The sequence below is a fragment of the Lampetra planeri genome, chromosome 19, assembly GCF_965212315.1.
Source record: "Lampetra planeri chromosome 19, kcLamPlan1.2.h2, whole genome shotgun sequence".
Taxonomy (NCBI): domain Eukaryota; kingdom Metazoa; phylum Chordata; class Hyperoartia; order Petromyzontiformes; family Petromyzontidae; genus Lampetra; species Lampetra planeri.
In genome coordinates this window covers 8,426,670-8,446,420 of record NC_136125.1, presented here as the reverse complement: position 1 = coordinate 8,446,420, position 19,751 = coordinate 8,426,670, and the positions used below count along the sequence as shown (strand labels likewise).

The 19,751-nt window shown below is 51.1% G+C and overlaps 2 protein-coding genes across 2 annotated transcripts in view; one reads left to right on the top strand and one right to left on the bottom strand.

Annotated features, from left to right (window-relative positions):
* The window catches only part of GALNTL6 (polypeptide N-acetylgalactosaminyltransferase like 6), a 253,908-nt gene that overhangs the window by 92,239 nt on the left and 141,918 nt on the right, over nucleotides 1-19,751 (bottom strand). Inside the window, exons 2-3 of the mRNA XM_078602886.1 lie at nucleotides 15,656-15,812; nucleotides 15,046-15,184 (exon numbers count right to left, since the gene is read on the bottom strand). Coding sequence (XP_078459012.1) covers nucleotides 15,046-15,184; nucleotides 15,656-15,812 — 296 coding nt within the window. The remainder of the gene's footprint in view (nucleotides 1-15,045; nucleotides 15,185-15,655; nucleotides 15,813-19,751) is intronic.
* PIR (pirin) overlaps nucleotides 5,005-19,751 on the top strand; it is a 490,330-nt gene continuing 475,583 nt past the window's right edge. Inside the window, exon 1 of the mRNA XM_078602892.1 lies at nucleotides 5,005-5,084. The gene's annotated coding sequence lies outside the window, so the exon portion shown is untranslated. The remainder of the gene's footprint in view (nucleotides 5,085-19,751) is intronic.

Here is a 19,751-nt window from a genome sequence, read left to right as displayed (position 1 = left end):
AATGTGTCGGCCATGCTGTGCTGGCAGCACACGATCCTAATTTGATACATTTGATAAATGACACTGGTCAACAAAAAAAAAAACATTTTTTTCTGGCCTGGATTTTTGCAGCTGTTTTAGACTAATTTCAGGGTGCTGATTCCAAATCTGATCTCAGATTTGCTCTATCACATCTCATTTTTATGCTATCGGCATACCCCATTTTCATTGATTTTACCCGAAATAAACTCCGTCACTTATGATTGCAAGTTGTTGCGAGTCAGTGACTGATTTAGTGTTAAAATATGGTGCTGTATTTTTAGGATAGTGTGTTTATAATATAATTTTATGTAATATCCACATTTATTTAATATTTTTCTTCTGCAGTTTTTATTGAAAATGCAAGATTTGATATCTCAAAAACCTGATGTGATAGACAAACACTGATGCCAGATTTGGAATCAGCACCACAAAATTACCTTAAAACCGTTAGAATACCTTATGCCAGAAAAGTGTGTTGACCAGTGTTATCCGCAAATTCAAATGACTTAATTTTTGAAGCCACGTGACAACATTGCGCCGCCCCCCCCCCCCGCCCCCTTGGCAGACCGCTGCCCACGTGCAGGCCGATGCTGCGTTCACCTTGTAGGAGGCACGTTGTAAATATTAAGTGATATTTATGCATACATATCGATGACGATGATGATGAGGAGGTTACAGGGAAACGTCCGAGGGATTACATTATCGCGGGTCGAGAAACGACTGTTATTCCTGACGAGCGCTTGATTGAGCGATGTAATTTGTCCCAGCGTGTGTGTGGGCCATCAAAACGTTATCGAAATCAGCGGCGATGATTGTAACCGTATTTAATTATTTAGGAAGGCATCGGCTGTTTCGATCATACGAATGGAGCAGAGGTTTCAGATGGGTTCAGGATTGTATTATCGGCCCGCTATTGCTTTTTAAAAGGACGATAACGCGACCGAGATAACATTGGGGGTAACAAAAAAAATGTCCAAGGAACTAACACGGCTATTTTTTTAAAATGCGGGACATGTTGTTCCGCCGTTTGAATCTTTGTCCGGGGCTCACGTGCTCGCAATAAAAGATCCTTTTCGCTGGTAACAGCAACTCTTATACAAGAGATGCGACAAGGATGCCTCTTTTCTCGGGCCCCGAAAGCTTTTCTTGGCCTCGATTCGCCAAAAGCACTTTACGGGACATGGACGAGAAAAAAACGCAGCGAGCACTCCTCTCGACAAAGCAGTGGGTTTCGAAAAAAAACACTGATCAATCAAGACTTGTTTATTTGTTTATGTTATTTATTTATTTGGTTTGCACCCTTGGATGCTAGCTCCTGATAGCGCGTTTGTTGACGAGGGGTTTTTATTTTATTGTAAACTTATTTGCCTCTTGCGCAAGGAGATAAACTTCACTTGTTGTTGTGTTGTTGTTGCGTTGTTATTGTGCACAGCAGCTTCAGGCTCTCTTGTTGGTGTTTCCTCACCCTCGCAAGCCTCATCTCCCACCTCGCCTTCCCGGCAATTCTATAAATGATTGCGATTGTGTCGTTGCGATTTAGTGGAGAAAAAAAAAATGTGTTACAATTTTTTTTTAAACTGACGCTGTGATTCACTGCAGCACCCCGCCAAGTGGCTGCTGGGGTCATCGTAACCCGTCCACGTGTAGCGTGGCGGACACGAGTCGAACTTAACCGATAATTATATTCGCACGTATCGTGAGTGCAAGAACCGATTTGAATCGATGAATCCATGCGTCGCTTCATCCCTGCACTGCCCTGTGTTCATGGCCATTTCCCCGCAGTTACAGCAGGGGAGAGGGGTAGCGAGCTGGCGCAGTGGTTAACGAGCAGTGCTACGAGCCCAATTACATTGTTGGCCGCAGCTATGAATACGAGTGGCGAGTGATACCTGCACTGGTCCTGGGCGCTCTCCTTTAACAAGCCGCAAGGGCCAGCACGGTGAAGTATGGTCAAATAGCCCCCACACTCGACACGGCGCCGAAAGCAGTGGATTGTGAAAGGACTGAAGAAGATGTTTTTTTATTGTCGTTTCAGGGTGGTAATGAAAATGTTACAATGTTACAATGTTCGACTAAGCAGCTAGCTGCCTCTATGAGACATTCGGCCAAAACACCAACATTTAAAGCAGCTTTTATTCACAAATGGACACTCATCTTCTTGGTTCTTTCGGTAAAGTCACGTAGAAGGGAAGTAATACAATAATAAAAATAAAACATAATAAAATAATTCTCACGACGTTTCGACCGTTGTGGCCGAAACGTCGTGAGAATTATTTTATTATGTTTTATTTTTATTATTTTATTACTTCCCTTCTACATGACCTTACCGAAAGAACCAAGAAGATGAATCCCTGCAGTCACGAAAGCTTTAAATCGAAATGGACACTCATTTTAGCTCGAGTTAACCTAGCAGAGGGGACAGGCAACATTGCCATTGACACACGTGTTGCGCAAGGCTAGAGATTGAACCAGCGTCACGGATAGCATGGTGCTGCGCTAACGGCCGCATCATTGCTTGCCATAAACAAAGACAAACTCGCAAACGCACACATGCGCACAGACACACGCGCACGCAACCCGCGAACACACAGCCACATCAAAAGATGGCCCTGTTGATAAATCCGTGCGCACGAAGTTTGACAGCGGGCAATACTCTGGAGGGAAAGCGTTATGCGGGCGGAATTGGCAATTTGCGTCGGTGTGTCGCCGTATTGGTGTGTCGTGGTGGCCGTGAACGCGCAAGAGGCCAGCGAGCGGTTCGTGGTGGAGAATGGTGTGCGGTTGGTGACGGGGAGCCAGGGGGAGAAAGTGGACAGGGCAGATACATCCTGGGACGTGCCAGAGTCTTGCTGGATAGAGGCTGGCTTGCAGGGGGCGACAACGGTGGTGGCGTGGGGGTAGAGATGGAAGATGGTGTGCGGTGTGGTGAAACAAGTGGACCAGGAGACACGGGACGTGCTGCTGGTGGAGGCAGGGCTGGAGGGGCGGTGGAAGTGGGTATACGGAGAATTCGTTATCGCAGCACAGCAGGCTGGCTTTGGCGGGGCGGCTGGAAAGCGGCTCTGCTCGAACGGCGGGGGTCGTTAGCGTTGTTAGCGTCGCGGCGCCCCCATTAAGCCTCCCCGCGAGGGCAGGCCTTTAATTAGCGCAGCCGGCGATAATCGGCGATGACGGACCGCAGCGGCGTCACGCCCACAGCGCGTGTGACCTGCCACTTTAAAAAGAAAAAAAATTTACCCCTCCCTCCGCTAGCATCCATCTCCCCGCTCGCTCTCGTGCTCGAATGTGAACTTTGCGACCGGATCCAGAGGTGACGGTGAAACTAAATCTGCGGTTTGACACCGAGGTACTCGTACTAAACGTGGCTGCACCACTTGGCCCACGCTGGCTTGCTACCGCATGAACAGTGCTTTGCTCGAACCACGCAGGGATCTGTAGGCATTGCTGGAGATTTTAACAACGAGCCAGAGAGAGCTGTGAGAATAAGCGCACGAGTCTTATGTAACCTTCTAAACTAAACTTTTTTTTTTATTTTACCAGGTAAGGCCCACTTAAGCTGTGTCACTCTTTTTCAGAAGGAACCTGGCCACAAATGATAGATCACCTAAGTGACTTATCACGTGGACACTTAGAGCAGCCAACGACTCTAAACGCATGTCGTCGATACCAAATCTGGAGGGGAAAACCAGAGGACCCGGAAAAAAAATCCGCGGGACGACAGGGATCGAACCCATGAACACCTGTATACCAGGCGAGGTAGTTCACATCTCGTCACCGAAGCTCCCCAACGACAGTTAACATCTCCTATGACAGGCTTGCCCCTGTCATAGGAATGTGCAATTTCCACTTTTGGCTCAGGGCTGTGGAAAGGAGATGAACGCTCAGTCGAATGAGCAACCAATAGGACGGTTCTATCTTTGATTATTTAATAACAACAATGATAATTTACAGCGTTTTGTCAATCCACTGCTGCATGAAGGCTTTCTCACCGTGCTGCGACAGCCTTGCAGCTTTGTTTGACAACGCCACACCGATCAGTGCGGGTTGGCGAAATTTAATTCTTTACATGGCACCAAAAAATAAACACTGGCATAGCTAAACGTGCCCTCTAATACAGACTACGATTCCTCGCCACCTCCCGCCCGATTCTCTCGTTTGTACGCTTTCATTTAATCACGAGGTGCTTTCATTTAATCACGAGGTGCTTTTATTTCAAGAGCTGGGAAACGCTGAGAGAAACACGGGCGCACGAGAGAGAACACAACGCTGCCGCAAAGCCCAGGTAAGAGCGATACTTTTGTTGTTATGCAGAGAGGAAAAGAGAGTTGAAATATTTTAAATCTAAATCATCCACGAAACATACAATTACAAAGCGCAAAGATAATAGGTCATGATACAATAGCACTATTAAACATTTACGTAATATTAATCTGTAATCAAATAAGGAAATGCAGAACATGCCCTGCAACAATCTTACAGACACAGTAGAAGGCTCTTAAAGATGCATTTAAAAGCCTGTGTACGGAATGTTTCAATCACCATTGAGTTCTCAGGGTCGCTCACTCCACTATGGAGCTGACTGAGTGCGTGCGCGCATGTCCATGCTCCTGCGTTACCGTGTGTGTGTGTGTTTGCGTGTGTGTGTTACCATGTGTGTGTGTTTGCGCCCCCCCCCCCCCGGCCGGATCGAGGGGGCTAAACGGGCGCGGCATGGGCTAGAGAAGAGATGGAGTGATGTGGTACAGGAGGACGTGGAGCTGAGTGGACTTGCCGATGACTGGTACCAGCGGTGTCAAGATCGGCCTCAGTGGAGGAGGCTCGTGAAGGACGCTACTGGGCAGTTGGAGGCAATCGCCCTCCAACAACAACGGAGGGCGGAGGAGCGACGCTCACAACAACGAGCGGAGCGCCGGGTGGCTAAAGCACAGCAAGTTGGCACAGTAGGGGGCACAGGTGGTGCATCAGCCAGTCATCTCGGTCATCTCGGTCAGTCGACCCGTGGCACCTGGGTCTGCCCCGTGACCTCCTGCCAGCGGGCGTTCGACACTTCACGTGGCCTCAGGGTACACATGGCCTGGCACAAGCGTCGTGGTGACGTCACCGCCACTTAGTGGCGAATGGCGGTTGTTGTTGTGTTGTGTTTGCGTGTGTGTGTTTGCGTGTGTGTGTGTCTGCGTGTGTCTGCGTGTGTGCGCGCAAGCGTGCCTTCACAAGTGCGGAGCGGTAGCTTAGTGGTTGGCGCGCTGCGCTACGGACCCGGCGACCTCAGATCGATTCCCACTCATGGCCACTGACACCATTGGTGACGTTCACCTGAACCGGTCCTGGGACTCCCCTAGGTTGACTCAGCCACAAATGAGTACCTGGTGTGGTGTGTAAACATCGCCACGAGGGAGACAAAGGCAGCCGGAGATGCTGCTGGGCCCTCCACCCCCTCGAGTGCTGTGCCAACCTTAATAGGTGCTCGCAAACAACAATTGCCCCAACAATCTGTAAAGGTTACTAGGGGGGTCTTTGGCTTTATCACATGTGCAAAAGTGCACACGTGGTAAGCAGTAGCCCAGTGTACCGCACACTTCGCTGTGAACCCAGCGACTTGAGTGTGATTCCCGACCCTGGCTAACCTGTCCGAGATCTCCACAGGGTCGACTCAGCCTTAAAATTATCAAACTATAAAAAAAAAACTATATTCATTTCACTTTGTTATTCAGATCTTTTTCAGAAGTGACCTGGACACAAATAATAGCTCAACGAAGTGACTTGTCACGTGGAAATTTATAGCGGCCAAATATTTTAAACGCACTTATCTAAATGTGGAGGAAAAACCGGAGGACCTGGAGAAAAATCCACATTACCTTGGGGAGAACAAGCAAACTCCAAATATACAGGCGTCAGGGTGGGGATTGAACCCACCACCTCCTGTACACCAGGCGAGGTAGTCAACATCTCGCCGTCCTGGTGGTAACTGGTGCGGCATATAAACGCGAGCTATGGGGAGACAAAGGCAGCCCGTGCAGTGCTGGCCGCTACAACCTCATTGCCGTTTGTGCTGCAACAGCTTTCTGACGAGTCCTCCGGCTGCAGCGCGTGTCGTTCGGCGCGACGTCCGACGTTTCGCCGCACGTGCCGGGGAGCTTCTTCAGGAACCGATCCATTTCACCGAATAAGCTCCCGGCACGTGGGTGGGAAGGGGGAAAAGGGGAAAATAAAAGGGAAAAAAAAACATCGGGTGCCGAACGACACAGGGACACAACCCGACAACACATCACTGGAATAGGCGCTCGCTAATCGGCCCTGAGCCCAACGGTCTGACGGCAAAGCGATGACCTGTTGTTGGGGGGGCGATCTATGACTTTGTTCACGAGCGCACATGTGGAGCATGTGTCCTTGCGGAGCCCAAAACATTTAAATATTTATTTACATGTTCACCACTGCCACAAGATTTGCATTGGCGAAGTCTTTGAAACTGCAACAGTTTTCACAGAAAACGGCCGCCGATGATAAATCGGGGTCTGTTAAACCACAGGGGAGGTGGTAGTGGGGAGGGCGGGGGGGGCTAGTGGGCAGTGTTGGGTGAATTTTTAAAGACCATTAAAACGTGCAATTTATGAATATCGCTACAATTTAGCTTCGTTATGGTCTGCTTGTTACTGGTGATGTACATTCCTTCCCACGGCCGGCTCACACACTCGCAAGCTAGGCAAGTGTAATTTAAAATGTACAAATGGGTTAATGGTTTTGTACATTAAACTAATTTGTCTTCGGCTCACAAAGAACGTGTGAGCTAATGTTTACCGAAAAAATAAATAAATGTATTTTTTATTGTGGCCAAAATGAGAAACAAAACAAAAACGTGGGGAGAAAATGCAAAAAAATATATAAAAAAACAAAACAATAAACAACAATTAAGCATAAATACTTGTTTTTAAGGCTTACACGACAAATTACGTTTCACTTGTGTCTGGGTAGATTAAAATTGTCACTGACAAGAAAAAAGACAAGAGACCTGCAGGAAGCCGTTCAAAATTTCACGATGTAAAAACGAAGAGTGAAAGCGCTCTCCACCGACATCGTCGCTGGGGCAATGACCATGACAAAGAATTCAGCCAAAATTGACTTCGTGGGGTAAGCATGTCATTCGAGGGCACGATCGCAAGACTGCTGAGGTGCTAAAGATTTACGATTCTGTGCATATTTTTTTAATCTGAAACCGCAAGCTTAAAACATTTATATCTAACAAAATGGAATCTCGCTATGCCGTAATTTGGAGTGGCCCGCATATCCCACCGGGACATCACCACTCCATCTCTCTCTCCCTCGCAGATCACCATCGCACAAGCCATTCAACTCTCCCAGACTCGCACACAGATGGCCGCGAGTCTTTCTTTTTTTAACAAACTGCCCGCATTTATAACCGCTTGCAAGTTTGTTGTTTTTTTGTAAAGCGCTAATGCATCAGAGGCCTGCATGCAACAACAAATTATTATTGACACAAATGCCTTATGCGTGCCTTTCAAAAGCATATGGCCACTTACGACACAATGTGACGAGAAAAAGTGAATGCGGGGATTTATGAAATATATAATCATTCCCCTTTTACGCGAACAAAAATGTGCCGTGTGGCTACACGGCGGTGAGCCATCGGTGAGTTGTACGCTTCCCGCACCGCCGATAAGCACGGTTGGCTACGTAAAGGAGTTCAACACGCAAACATACATAATCGCAGCGCGGGATATTCGCGATTTACAGCTGCAATTGTTTCTTGCCGCCACAGAGTTTGTCAACCCAGCAAAGTCAGTGACACTGGGCCAAACGGCTTGGCTTCCCCGCTCTTGGAAAAAGGACTTCCTAGCCGCAGGCCCTCTAGACTGGTGGCGCTAGTGCTGTTTAGGCCGGAACGTGGGCGCTCTTTAGGACTGCCAAGACGCACAGCGGAGTGTGCTGGTGGGGCATCCTCACGTGCTGATGATGTTTGTCACACTGCTGCACTGTAATTTTTTTAAATTTCATGCTAAGTAAACCTAGGGGAGGCTCAAACTCAATTACCGTGAGGCCAGGAATTGAATGTAGGTCACGGGGAATGCACTGCAGTGCTTTCATCGAACGCTCAAGAGAATGCTCGCAAACACCCACAGAGACGCATGCAGAGAGACAATGGTCCCATGTTATAGCCGTGCAGACTCTCAAAGAGCAGGTGTTGTTAGCGAGCACCTATTAAGGCTGGCAAGGCACACACGAAGATTGCAAGGCCAGAACCATGCCCGGCTGCCTTTGTTTGCCCGGTGCTAACGTCTACAAACCAACCCGAATAGCGATTTAAGGCTGAGTTGACCGAGGGGAGGCCCACAATCAGTTTAGGCATCACATGCCACTAATCTTAACTATCGGTGTGGCTGCACTGGGTTCGTAGTGCAGTGCACAAATCACTGTCACTGCTTCTCATACAAAGACAAAGATCCACAGTATTTGCCTTGAAAGCCTGTTGGGGCAAGTGCTGTTAGCGAGCACCTATGAAGGCCGGCATGGCACACGAGGGGGTGGGTGGCCAGCACCACGCCCCGGTCGCCTTTGTCTCTCCAGTGGCGATGTTTACACACCGCACCAGGTACTCATTTGAGGCCGAGTCGACCTCGGGGAGCTCCAGGACCTATTCAGATAATAGTCACCGATGTTGGCCGTGAGCGGGAAACGAACTCGGCTAGCCACGTACGTAACGCAGTGCGCTAACCGCTGTGCCACCACTCCCGTTCCAACCCTCCCACCCCCATACATACACACAGACGCGTGCGCACGCAAGAGTACCACACTACCCCAGACTGAGATCTATGTCCCTTCCCTCTTTTCTTCCACGAGTGAGTCGGGAAATCAATTGGGATGTGAGGTGGGGGGTGAGGCAGAGAAGACAGGAGGGCAGATGATCAGCACAAAAGTTGGGGCAACATCTACCGCGGTGTAACCTGAAGCCGAACTCTGACCCGACGTCAGCCTGGTAATATGTTAGACCACCTAAGCCAAGACCTCGGAGACGCGGGGGTCCCCGAGCCAGAGGGCTGACGAGTGAAAAAGAGAAATGAATGTTGCCTCGTTGTTATTGGAGCAGCAGGAAGGTGGAAGGAGGGCTCCGCCGGCATCGGACGGACTCGCTCTGTCCTCCGTTGTGTGCCCAGCGTGCACCAAGAAAGAAGGCTCAGAATTTGTGGCTGCCGTTGTTGTATCCGTCCGTGTGCTCGGCTCTGAGCGTATTGGAACAACGGGGGCAGGACAGACGGGGCGGCACTAAACGTGACAAACGGCCACGCTGACTTCAGCCCGGCAGGGGCACATTGTCAAAGAACTCGGGGGAGGAACCCCCCCCCCCCCAGCTTGATGAGACACTGCCAGGCAGGCTGGGGCGGCGGCGGGGGGGGGCATGTCACTTCAGTGGTGTAAGGGGTGCTGCACACTGCAGGCTTTGCGAGATTACTTCTACAAAATAGGGTTTTTTTGGGGTAGATAGCATAAATATGAATGTGTCGTTAAACCCGCCACCAACCGACACAGCCAATTTAGCCAGGTTTGTCACGTAAACAGAACTTGCCAATTCGTTAGTAGTACAGCACACCGGTGTGTTGGAGAGCTAATCCACAAATTACTCAGATTGTAAATGTTGTGGATTTGCTCTCCAACACACCGGTGTGCTGTACTACTAACGAATTGGCACGTTCTGTTTACGTGACAAACCTTACTAATTGGCTGTGTCTGGTGGTGGCGGGTTCAACGACACATTTACATTTATGCTATCTAACCCAAAAAAACTGTATTATGGATGATATTTGTTGCGAAAGCCTACGCGTTAAACTGACATGACTTCTATTGATAAATAAAAGCCACCACCTCCCAATCAGGGTTTCCAATGCATTTACGTGCCACTCAAAATGACGTCAAAATCGAATTTAAAATCACTGTGACAAAAATAATGTACAGCCCTTTGTAAATGCGCCGTTGGACTGAAGGACTCCTCACACACACACACAATGTTGGCTGTGGAGGGAATTGTTTGACCAAAGTTCACCGGGCTGGTCAGTTCGGGTTCACGAGGTAGCAGTGGTGTCCATGAGCAGGACCGGTTCAGCTATCGCTCGCCACTGATTTTAGCCGTGGCCTGGAATCGAACCCAGGTTACCAGTGCACGTCAACACTGCCGCAACAATTCCTTAGCCAGGCCAACGGCAATCAATAATAATCAAAACGAAAAGACTCCGGAAAGATTAAATCTATTTTTAAAATTATAACAATAAGCTGATTGATGATGGGGGGACAACACTCTCTCTTCCCCGTGAACTTTCTTCCTCGTGTCGGCACAGACACTGTCGCATTATTGGGGGGGGGGGGGGGGTGGAAGATAAATTAAAGATTTACAACTGGTGCGGGAATAAGATTTATGACGGCGTGTCTCTTCATCCCGTGTTTATTGTATCATGGAATCCTCCAAACTTTTGTAACGACGACGGGGGGCGGGCAGGCGGGCGGGCGGGCGGGCGAAGAGAAAAGTTGAAAGAATCCTCGCGAAAATTAGAAGCGACTGCTCCGACTCCTGGCTGCCTCCGCCTGAGGATGTACGACGAGAAATATGGAAGGCGGTAACGAACGAAAGAACGAACTACGATTGCTCAATACCAATTTATCTGAACACATAGAATGCGGGTGCGGTTATTGAGAGAGGTAGAGAGGTTGGGGGTGGGTGGGCGGGGATGTAAATTGCCTCGGCATCAATATTGTAATCTGTGCTTTCAACAAGAGCTGAGAAACGGAGGCATGCGAATGTGTCTTCATTGCATTTTCAAGATGAGATTTACTGCGTCAATAAAACAATTCGCGAAAAAACCTCCGGGAAGTTTCACGCGCGCGCGTGTGTGTGTGTGTGTTTGTGCGGGCGCGCGCGTGTGCGTGTACTTCCCCCGTTCCGGCCTTCATAGGTGCTCGCTAACAGCACTTGCCCCAACAGGATGTTAAGGCTATATGGGGGATCTTTGTTTTTGTCTTTGCACTTGTCACAACAGTCTGTTGAGTGCTATACGGGGGTCTTTGTCTTACGGGCAGCGGTCGTGTAGCGGTGAGCACGCCGCGCTACAAACCCGGCGACCCGAGTTAAATGCCCACTCCCAACCAATATCAGTGGTAAATATTTGAAACGGTCCTGGGCCTCTCTACTAGGATGACTGAGCCTTAAACGAGTACCTGGTGCAGTATGTAAGCAGCACTGAAGAGACAAACGGGGCCAGGCATTGATCTGGCCATACCACCGTCTCTCCTGTGTCGTGCCACCCTGGAAAGATGCTCGCAAACAGCACTCGGTGCAATAGTTTAATAGGCTACATGGTGGGGCATCCTTGAATTTACATTGCAAATCGGTCGATGGTCGTGCAATGGTTCAATTTCCTGACCACGCACAACCTATAAGTGGTAATTGATCCTGTTCTGGGTCTCCTCTAGGTCGACTCAGCCTGACATGAGTACCCAGCGCAGTGCGGAAACATCAGCAGCGTGGAGATAAGAGCTGCCGGCTCTGCACGGTTTCTGGCCACACCACCCACCGCCGAGACCACGGCCAGCCTGAGCATGCCCTCGCCAATGGCACTCACCTCTCAGTCGGTGCAACTTGATTGGGAGCCTCTGTGCGTCTGTGTGCGTCTCGCGGGGAGCGGTGGTGTAGCGGTTAGCGTGCAGCGCTACGAACCTGGCGACCCGAGTTCGATTCCCGCTCATGGCCCACACCGGTGACGACTATCTGAACAGGTCCTGGGCCTCCCCTAGGTAGATTCAGCCTCAAATGAGTAGCTAGTGCGATGTGTGAGCATTGCCACTAGGGAGACAAAGGCAGCCGGGCGTGGCGTTGGTCACGCCGGCCTTCATAGGTGCTTGCAAACAGCACTTGCCCCAACAGTCTGTTAAGGCTACACGGGGGGTCTTTGACTGTGTCTATATACATTGTGGGCAGCGGTTAGCACGTTTCGCTATGAAGCCAGCGACCCGAGTTCTATTCCCGCTCACGGTCATTACCAGTGACGATTGTCTGAACCGGTTCTGGGTCTCCCCTAGGGCAATTCTGCCTGAAATGAGTACCTGGTGCGGTGTATAAACATCACCACTCAGGAGACAAAGGCGGCCGGGCGTGGTACTGGACAGCCCACCCCACCCCCCCCCCAATGTGCCGTTCCAGCCTTCAAAAGGTGCTCCTTAATGGAACTTGCCCCAACAGTCTGTTTCGAGGCTCCACTGTGGGATCTTAAGTCTTCGTATACGCTCGCAATTAAACCGCTAAATCGCGAGGTTACGGCGCGTGTGCGCACGTGCGCGTGTTTGGAAGTTCGCGGTGAAATCCCGAAGCTTACGAAAGGATCGCCGGGATCGCGTGCTCCCCCCCCCCCCCGCCAGCTCATTGACAGGTGGGGGGGGGGAGAGTGACAACGAAAGGGAGGGAGTCGTCAGCTGCGGACAGAAATAGCCGTTCGTATGAAACTGTTACGTCATTTGTTTCGCTCATTTATTCGGTGGCGAGTGATAAACATTGCTGGCTCCCGGGCCAATGCCAATAAAGCGGCCTCGATTCGGCGCGTGCGCCGCTTCCGCTGGTCCGCCACCTCGCCCAGCTCGCTGGGAAATCAGATAAATATCGGCTTGCGCAACACCCAATTGGGGCTCCCTGGCGGGATGATTCATTCCAAAATGAGCGGTCCAACCCCGGAGAGGCGGGCAGGCCAGGGAGACGGCAAATGGCACTGCGGGACCAGACAGGGCAGCAACGTGGGTGGGGGTGGGGGGTGGGGGAGGGGGGTGGTCGCCCGGTGCCGGTGAGATAGCGGGGCCCGGGGAATTTGAGAGTGGGATGGAGGTGGGAGGAGATGTGGGGGCGGGAGGTGGGAGATGTGGGGGGGAGGTGGGAGATGGGGGGGGGGGGAGGTGGGAGATGGGGGGGGGAGGTGGGAGATGGGGGGGGGGAGATCTGGGGGGGGGTGTGGGGGGAGGTGGGAGACGTGGGGGGGGGAGATGTGGGGGGAGGTGGGAGATGTGGGGGTGGGAGGTGGGAGATGTGGGGGTGGGAGGTGGGAGATGTGGGGGGGGGAGGTGGGAGATGTGGGGGTGGGAGGTGGGAGATGTGGGGGTGGGAGGTGGGAGATGTGGGGGGGGGAGATGTGGGGGTGGGAGGTGGGAGATGTGGGGGTGGGAGGTGGGAGATGTGGGGGTGGGAGGTGGGAGATGTGGGGGTGGGAGGTGGGAGATGTGGGGGTGGGAGGTGGGAGATGTGGGGGTGGGAGGTGGGAGATGTGGGGGGGGAGATGTGGGGGTGGGAGGTGGGAGATGTGGGGGTGGGAGGTGGGAGATGTGGGGGTGGGAGGTGGGAGATGTGGGGGGGGGGGGTGATGTCACTCATCACTGATGTTAGCCGTGGCTGGGAATCAACCGCAAGGATTAACAGTGAACGCACTAACCGCTGTACCACTGCCACGAACCCTCAATTAGTCTCAAGATACATTTTTTCAAGAGGGGATGTTGGCATTGGAACGTTGGCCAATTCCAACATAAATGAACGTTTGGCTTCGTATGGATGGAAACCAGAGTGCCCGGAGGAAACCCACCCTCGCACACAAGGGGATAACCCTCTGAAAGCCTCTGCACAAACGGATCAAGGAATCTACGGCTGTACTGCTGTCCCCTGGCCACCTTCCAGCCCAACACCGGAAGATATTTGGAGGCAGTCTCCCATCGGAGCATTCGCGAGTATGGGTGTCATGATTCACCCCCTCCCCCACCTCGTAATTCAACACATTTCCACAATTCGGGTGCAGAACAGGTTCACGGTTAGGGGCCTCTAAGTGATTGCAGGAATCAAATGAACTAATGGTATACAATAGATACGAGTAGAAATTCATCAATTCTCACACACACACACACGATTCGGTGTGTGTGTGTAACATGAGGGTGAAAACGGATATTAAGCAATGAATCGACACGTCACTACCCTGTTATGGAACAGGCCCAAGCCTAACTGGCTTGCGAGGTCTGACGACACCGGGTACCATTCGGGGTAATTCTGTCACGGGGAATTTTTTTTACGATTAAGGACGGTTCTAGAATTTTCAGACGCAAGTTTCGGACACCTTAATGACGTGGGCAATACTGGGTATAATCATGAAATGGCTTTGTACTCGCGCAAAGTACGTCAACCGTTTAGCACAGTAATTAGAAAATAAAGGTGGAACAACTTCCTTGACGAGGGTAAAATGGCCATGAAATACCGCAGTGTCGGACGTGCTCAGGACGACCTCCTCCGCGCTGGGGTGGTGACGGTGCAGACTCAGCGGTGAGATGTTATCTCCCTCGCCCGATGTGCGGGAGGCCGTGGGTTCGATCCCGACCCTGATGCCTGCTGTATATTTGGAGTTTGCATGTCTTTCTCCCCGTGGTCACGTGGATTTTTGTCCGGGTACTCCGGTTTTTCCCCTCCACATTTAGAATCCACATGCTTTTGGAGTATTTGGCTGCTATACATTTGCACGTGATAAGCCACTTGGTGGAGCTATCATTTATGGCTATATATAGCTCAGTTGGCCTTACCTGGTAAAGTAAAAAATAAGTTAGACTCGCGCACGTGTCAGTACCATCGACTTAACCCAAGATTAAGCCACGTTTTCCAAAACTGTGGACAATCACCTTCGAATCGACGCTGAGTGTTTTGAGGAGGTAGCAACCAGAATTTGATTCCCAGTGGCGAGTGATGCGACGAGCAAACTACCCCCCCCCCCCCCGCTTCGCCAACCCCACCGATGAAGCGGCACAGTCTGGGGAGACCTTCATCCAGTCTGCCGACTACGAGGTTGCCTCATTTGTGTGGGGGGGGGGGGCTGCCCCTGGAGACTCGCAAGGTCGTGTCACCCGGCGTGTGGGGCTGGCGCCGCCGGAAGGCACGTGTCGTGTGGAGGCGGAAGGGTGGGGGGTGGGGGCAGGGGGGGGCAGGGGGGATGTGTGGGGCCGGGCGACGCGTACTTGGGGTGGCGAATGTCGGCGAGCGCCCTGTCCAGAGCGATCTTGTTGCTCACGTAGATGTTGAAGCCGTTCTCCCGGTAGGCCGCCTCCGAGCGGTCCTCGTCGGTGAGGGCAAAGGGCTTCCCCTGCTCGCCGTTACCTGGGATGGGAGGCGCGGGGGAGACGGGCGGGGACGGGGGAGCGGACGCGGAGAGATACGGGGGGTGACGAGATGTCAGCGGTGACAACCCGACGCTCTGACTTCTGCGTGCGCGGGAAGGCGTGTGAGCGCACGTGTGTGCGTTGGGAGAGATGACGCGGTGGTTCGCAAACTGTGCTACGAAACCTACGCATCCAGATAGGCACACGTGTCCGTGTGTGCGTGCGCGAGCGTGCGTGCGTGCGTGCGTGCGCGTGTACACATGCAAAGCTGGCACAGTGGGCAGTACAGGTGGTAACGTCTATCAGTCATCGAAGCCAGTCAACCCATAACACCCTGGGGCCTGTCTCCTTGACCTGCCAGCGAGCCTTCAACACTTTACAGAGTCTTGCACAAGCGCCGTGGCGACGCCACCACCACTCAGTGGCGAATGGCGGTTGTTGTTTGTTTGTTGTTGATTGTTGTGTGTACCTCTGCGGGCCGCGTCTCTCCGGATGGCCTCGTGGTCGTGCCAGTCTTTAAGGAATGAGCCTTCTGGCTCTCCGGCATCCGGGTTTCCCCGGCCGGCAGCACGCGGTCCCATGGCCAGTCCCAGTGCCCCCACGTCCACGGGAAACACCGGTCCCGGCTGCCGAAAGCAGACGAACGACAACACCGATGTGACATTAGTAACGAGGCCATGGCCGTAGAAACAATACGTGGTCCTCAATGCTTCTGTGCGCGCTTGGGACGGCATATGAAAGAATGTGCAGACCTGGCGAGAGAGTCTTAATTGCTGTGGACTAGAGCATCATATATTGTATTTGTGTGTGGAGACGCAGGAAAGCGCCCGATGTTTGAACTGCCTTGTAAGCGTTCAAGGGGAAGGGCCTCCGATTGGCCACGTACGGTGCGAAAGAATTTCAACACACACACACATCCACCTAGCGGCAGTTATGTAAGGTCAGTAAACCTTATCAACATTGCAAGAAACTTCATTTTACTCCCGTTGAGTTAGTCTGTATGTTACAGTATTAGCTGGAGCAATATGTTGTACAGAGTCAAGTAAGGGTTCATTCTGATCGCATGGAACCAGAGTCCTATGGTACTGATGATGAGTTATGACCTTTGACCTAGGAAACACTTTTTTTTCACCATACTCCGGCTAGTTTTTCGCCAGACAATGTGGCACACGCAGCTAAAGATGACTACTGATATTGGCGAATTATCCAAAGGCAGAATCTTCCAGAAACTCAAGAGTCACGACATCAACCATCTAGAGGCGTACCTGGGTAAAGGATGTGATTATTGACGTCGTAATTTTGACTGACATGCAGCTTACGTGGCACATTAGGAATGGACCACTCTTTTAATTATTTACTCGTGCAGCAGCAAGGGGGGGAGTAAAGTGAGGGTTTGTGAAAGTCCTGATGTGCTGTGCAGTACATCAATGCACGTGTGTACGCCAACATGCGATGACTGAGTTGGGCCTGTCGGTGGCTGGCAGGCTTATTGATTAACGGGACTTGTACACCAGTCACGTGGTTAATGGCGACTCGGTTGAGGACTGCTGTGTGTGACACCACGTGCTATTGCATCTTGCAGATTGACCACAACAAATGTTTTGATTTAAAGCTTTCGTGACTGCAGGGATTCATCTTCTTGGTTCTTTCGGTAAAGTCACGTAGAAGGGAAATAATGAAATATAAATATAAAACAATATTGTTTTATATCTATATTTCACAATGTGTTTGCCCTCGATTTGGAACACCTGCCCACGTCCTTCATTTCGAGTGTGCCACACTTATATATATGAAAAAAAAAACTACATTTCATCGTTTTTTGAAGCAATTGTGGACAGTGACAGGCTCGGAAAATACCGCGATGTTAAAACATTACTGGAGGCAGCATGGTTAAACAACATGTGCTTTAATTGTTTTTGAAGTAAATCAAACACAGATTACACCAACAGAAGAAGAAGACTCAAACGGACGCAATGCATTGTGGTAGTGTCTGCCTGCACAATGGGGGGGAGACGAGGCACAAATGTTTCCTCCCAAATGATTGATTATAATTAAAAGCCCACCATCGCCTCGGGTAAATATACGGCACTGAAAACAGCGAAAAAGGAATGCGGGACGTACGGCATTAAGAAAGCGAAAATTTCCCACAGAACAAACGAGACCGCTTCAGGAAATAAATAATGGGGCGTGGAGGGGGACATGTAATTAATACTGAATTTTAAATACAACTGCTAGAGCGGTATTGCTGTCAAATGTCGAAGGACGTAATGGGGAGGAGGGCTTTTTGACAATTCCGGCAATTTAAATAGAGGACCGCGGGCAGAGTTTCGTTGATTAACAAAAACCGTGAAAGAAAAAAATCGGTCCTCGTCAGCAAAGAATGACAAAACTTGGGGAGATATCGTGCGTGAGTTTACGCACGCACGAAGACAAAGATCACCACCACCACCACCACCACGTCCTATAACCTAATAGACAGTTGGGGCAAGCAATGGCGGAGCCAGGATTTTCAGGTAGGGGGGGTAACCCCTCCAGCAATGAAAAATGATAGAGGAGTTGTTAGTAAGTAAGGACTTGTCCCTTGCTTTTTATTCGACGCGTGTGCGGCGATGGCACAACCATCGATTGAGGGTCGAATTCGAACCGTGTGTGATCGGCATCGCGCTCGCTGAAGGTGAATGCCTTCAGGGATGTCGTGTACTGTATACGCAACTGCGCACAATTCTGTGAGTCACTTATAACCGCTTTGCCGTTACTTATTGCCAATTATGGACTCAGACTATTGTCCTATCATCTCATAGAGTCCCTGGCACGTAATAATATGCTACACAGTGGCAGTGGGGGTCGCAAAATGCCGATTAATTACTAATAAACCCCAAAAATCTGACAGAAATGAGGGATTTCGATGAGATCATTGGAGGGGCACTGGCGGAGCCAGTGGGGGCAAGTGCTGTTAGCGAGCACCTATGAAAACCTAATAAAGACGAGGCCAAAGATACCCCTGTTATAGCCACTACCAGACTCTCCTTCAGGCAAGTGCCGTTAGCGAGCACCCACGAACGCCACGCATGGCACACGAGGTGGGTGACCAGCACCACGCCAGGCCACCTCAGTCTCTCCAACACTGATGTTTACACACAGCACCAGGAACAGTGTGCTCGTTTAAGGCCGAATCGACCTAGGGGAGGTGCAGGATCGGTTCAGACCGTTCGCCACCGTTATTTGTCATGAGTGGGAATCTAACTCGGGTTGCCGGGTCCGTGGCGCGCTGACCACTACACCAATGCTGACACACACAAAGACAAAGATCCCCCGTATAGCCTGTAATAGACTGCTGGGGCAAGCGCTGTTAGCGAGCATCTATGAAGGGCGGAACGGTACACGAGCTGACACACATACACAACCATGCATAGACATTCCCTGCTCTTGCATAGGACCCCTTAAGGCAAACGCGTGATGTGCCAGATGGGAAGAGACAGGCAGCAGACGAGCTGCATTCTACACGACTCACCCACTCGCATATAAGCCATAACACAGGGACAGATCTGGGTGCAGGGGAATAAAAGCAAATTACACGAAAAAAAGAAGTTAACTTTTGATACAATTTACAACTAAATCAAGCAAGCCGGCTCAGGCAAAGCAAAGTTCGGACTGATTTTTAATGACAAAAGTACGAATTAAAGAAGAACATACTCATACAAGCGCCTAGAGTATTTGGCTGCTATAAATTTCCACGTGATAAGTCACTTAGGTGAGCTATCATTTGTGGCCAGGTCGCTTCTGAAAAAGAGTGACACAGCTCAGTGAGCCTTACCCGGTAAAACAAAAAAAATAGTTGAGTTTAGAAGGTTACATATGACTAGTGCCTTTATTCTCACAGCTCTCTCTGGCTTGTTGTTAAAATCTCCAGCAAGGCCTACGGATCCCTGCGTGGTTCAAGCAAAGCACTGTCAATGCGGGAGCAAGCCAGCGTGGGCCAAGTGGTGCAGCCACGTTTAGTACGAGTACCTCGGTGTCAAACCGCTGATTTAGTTTCACCGTCACCTCTGTACCAGCCGGCACGGCCAATGCACATGTCCTCGCGAGCCCTCACAAGTGTCACCACCTGTCCTGCTTTCCTGGGGTCATCTTCTTGTTGAGAGAGGTAGCTGCTGCCCTCGCAAATCTGGGAGTCTTCACGGGGCGTTACAAGCGACGGATATTTGTCAGCTGCACAGTTCCGCCCCCTCTTCCGTTATTCTGAGACATTCATCTTCCCACAAACCCACAACCTTCCCTCGCAGAAGCCAGGAACCGTCGATCCCTCGCTGGTTGAGGGCCTCCCCGCCCCGTGCAAGTGGCGGGGGGTTATTTGACCATACTTGACCACCCCGGTCGGTGCGGGTTGGCGAAGCGACGGCCGGGCACCGGTGGAGAAACCGCCCGCCGACGACGTTAGCCACGGCGGGGGCCGAAACTCACGCCGCCTTGGTTCGTAGTGCGGCGCGCTGACCGCTTGGGACCGGCAGCGCTCCCAAAGGGCAAATGCTGCGCTGCCCTCTGCCGACAGTGCCGCCCCGAGGAAG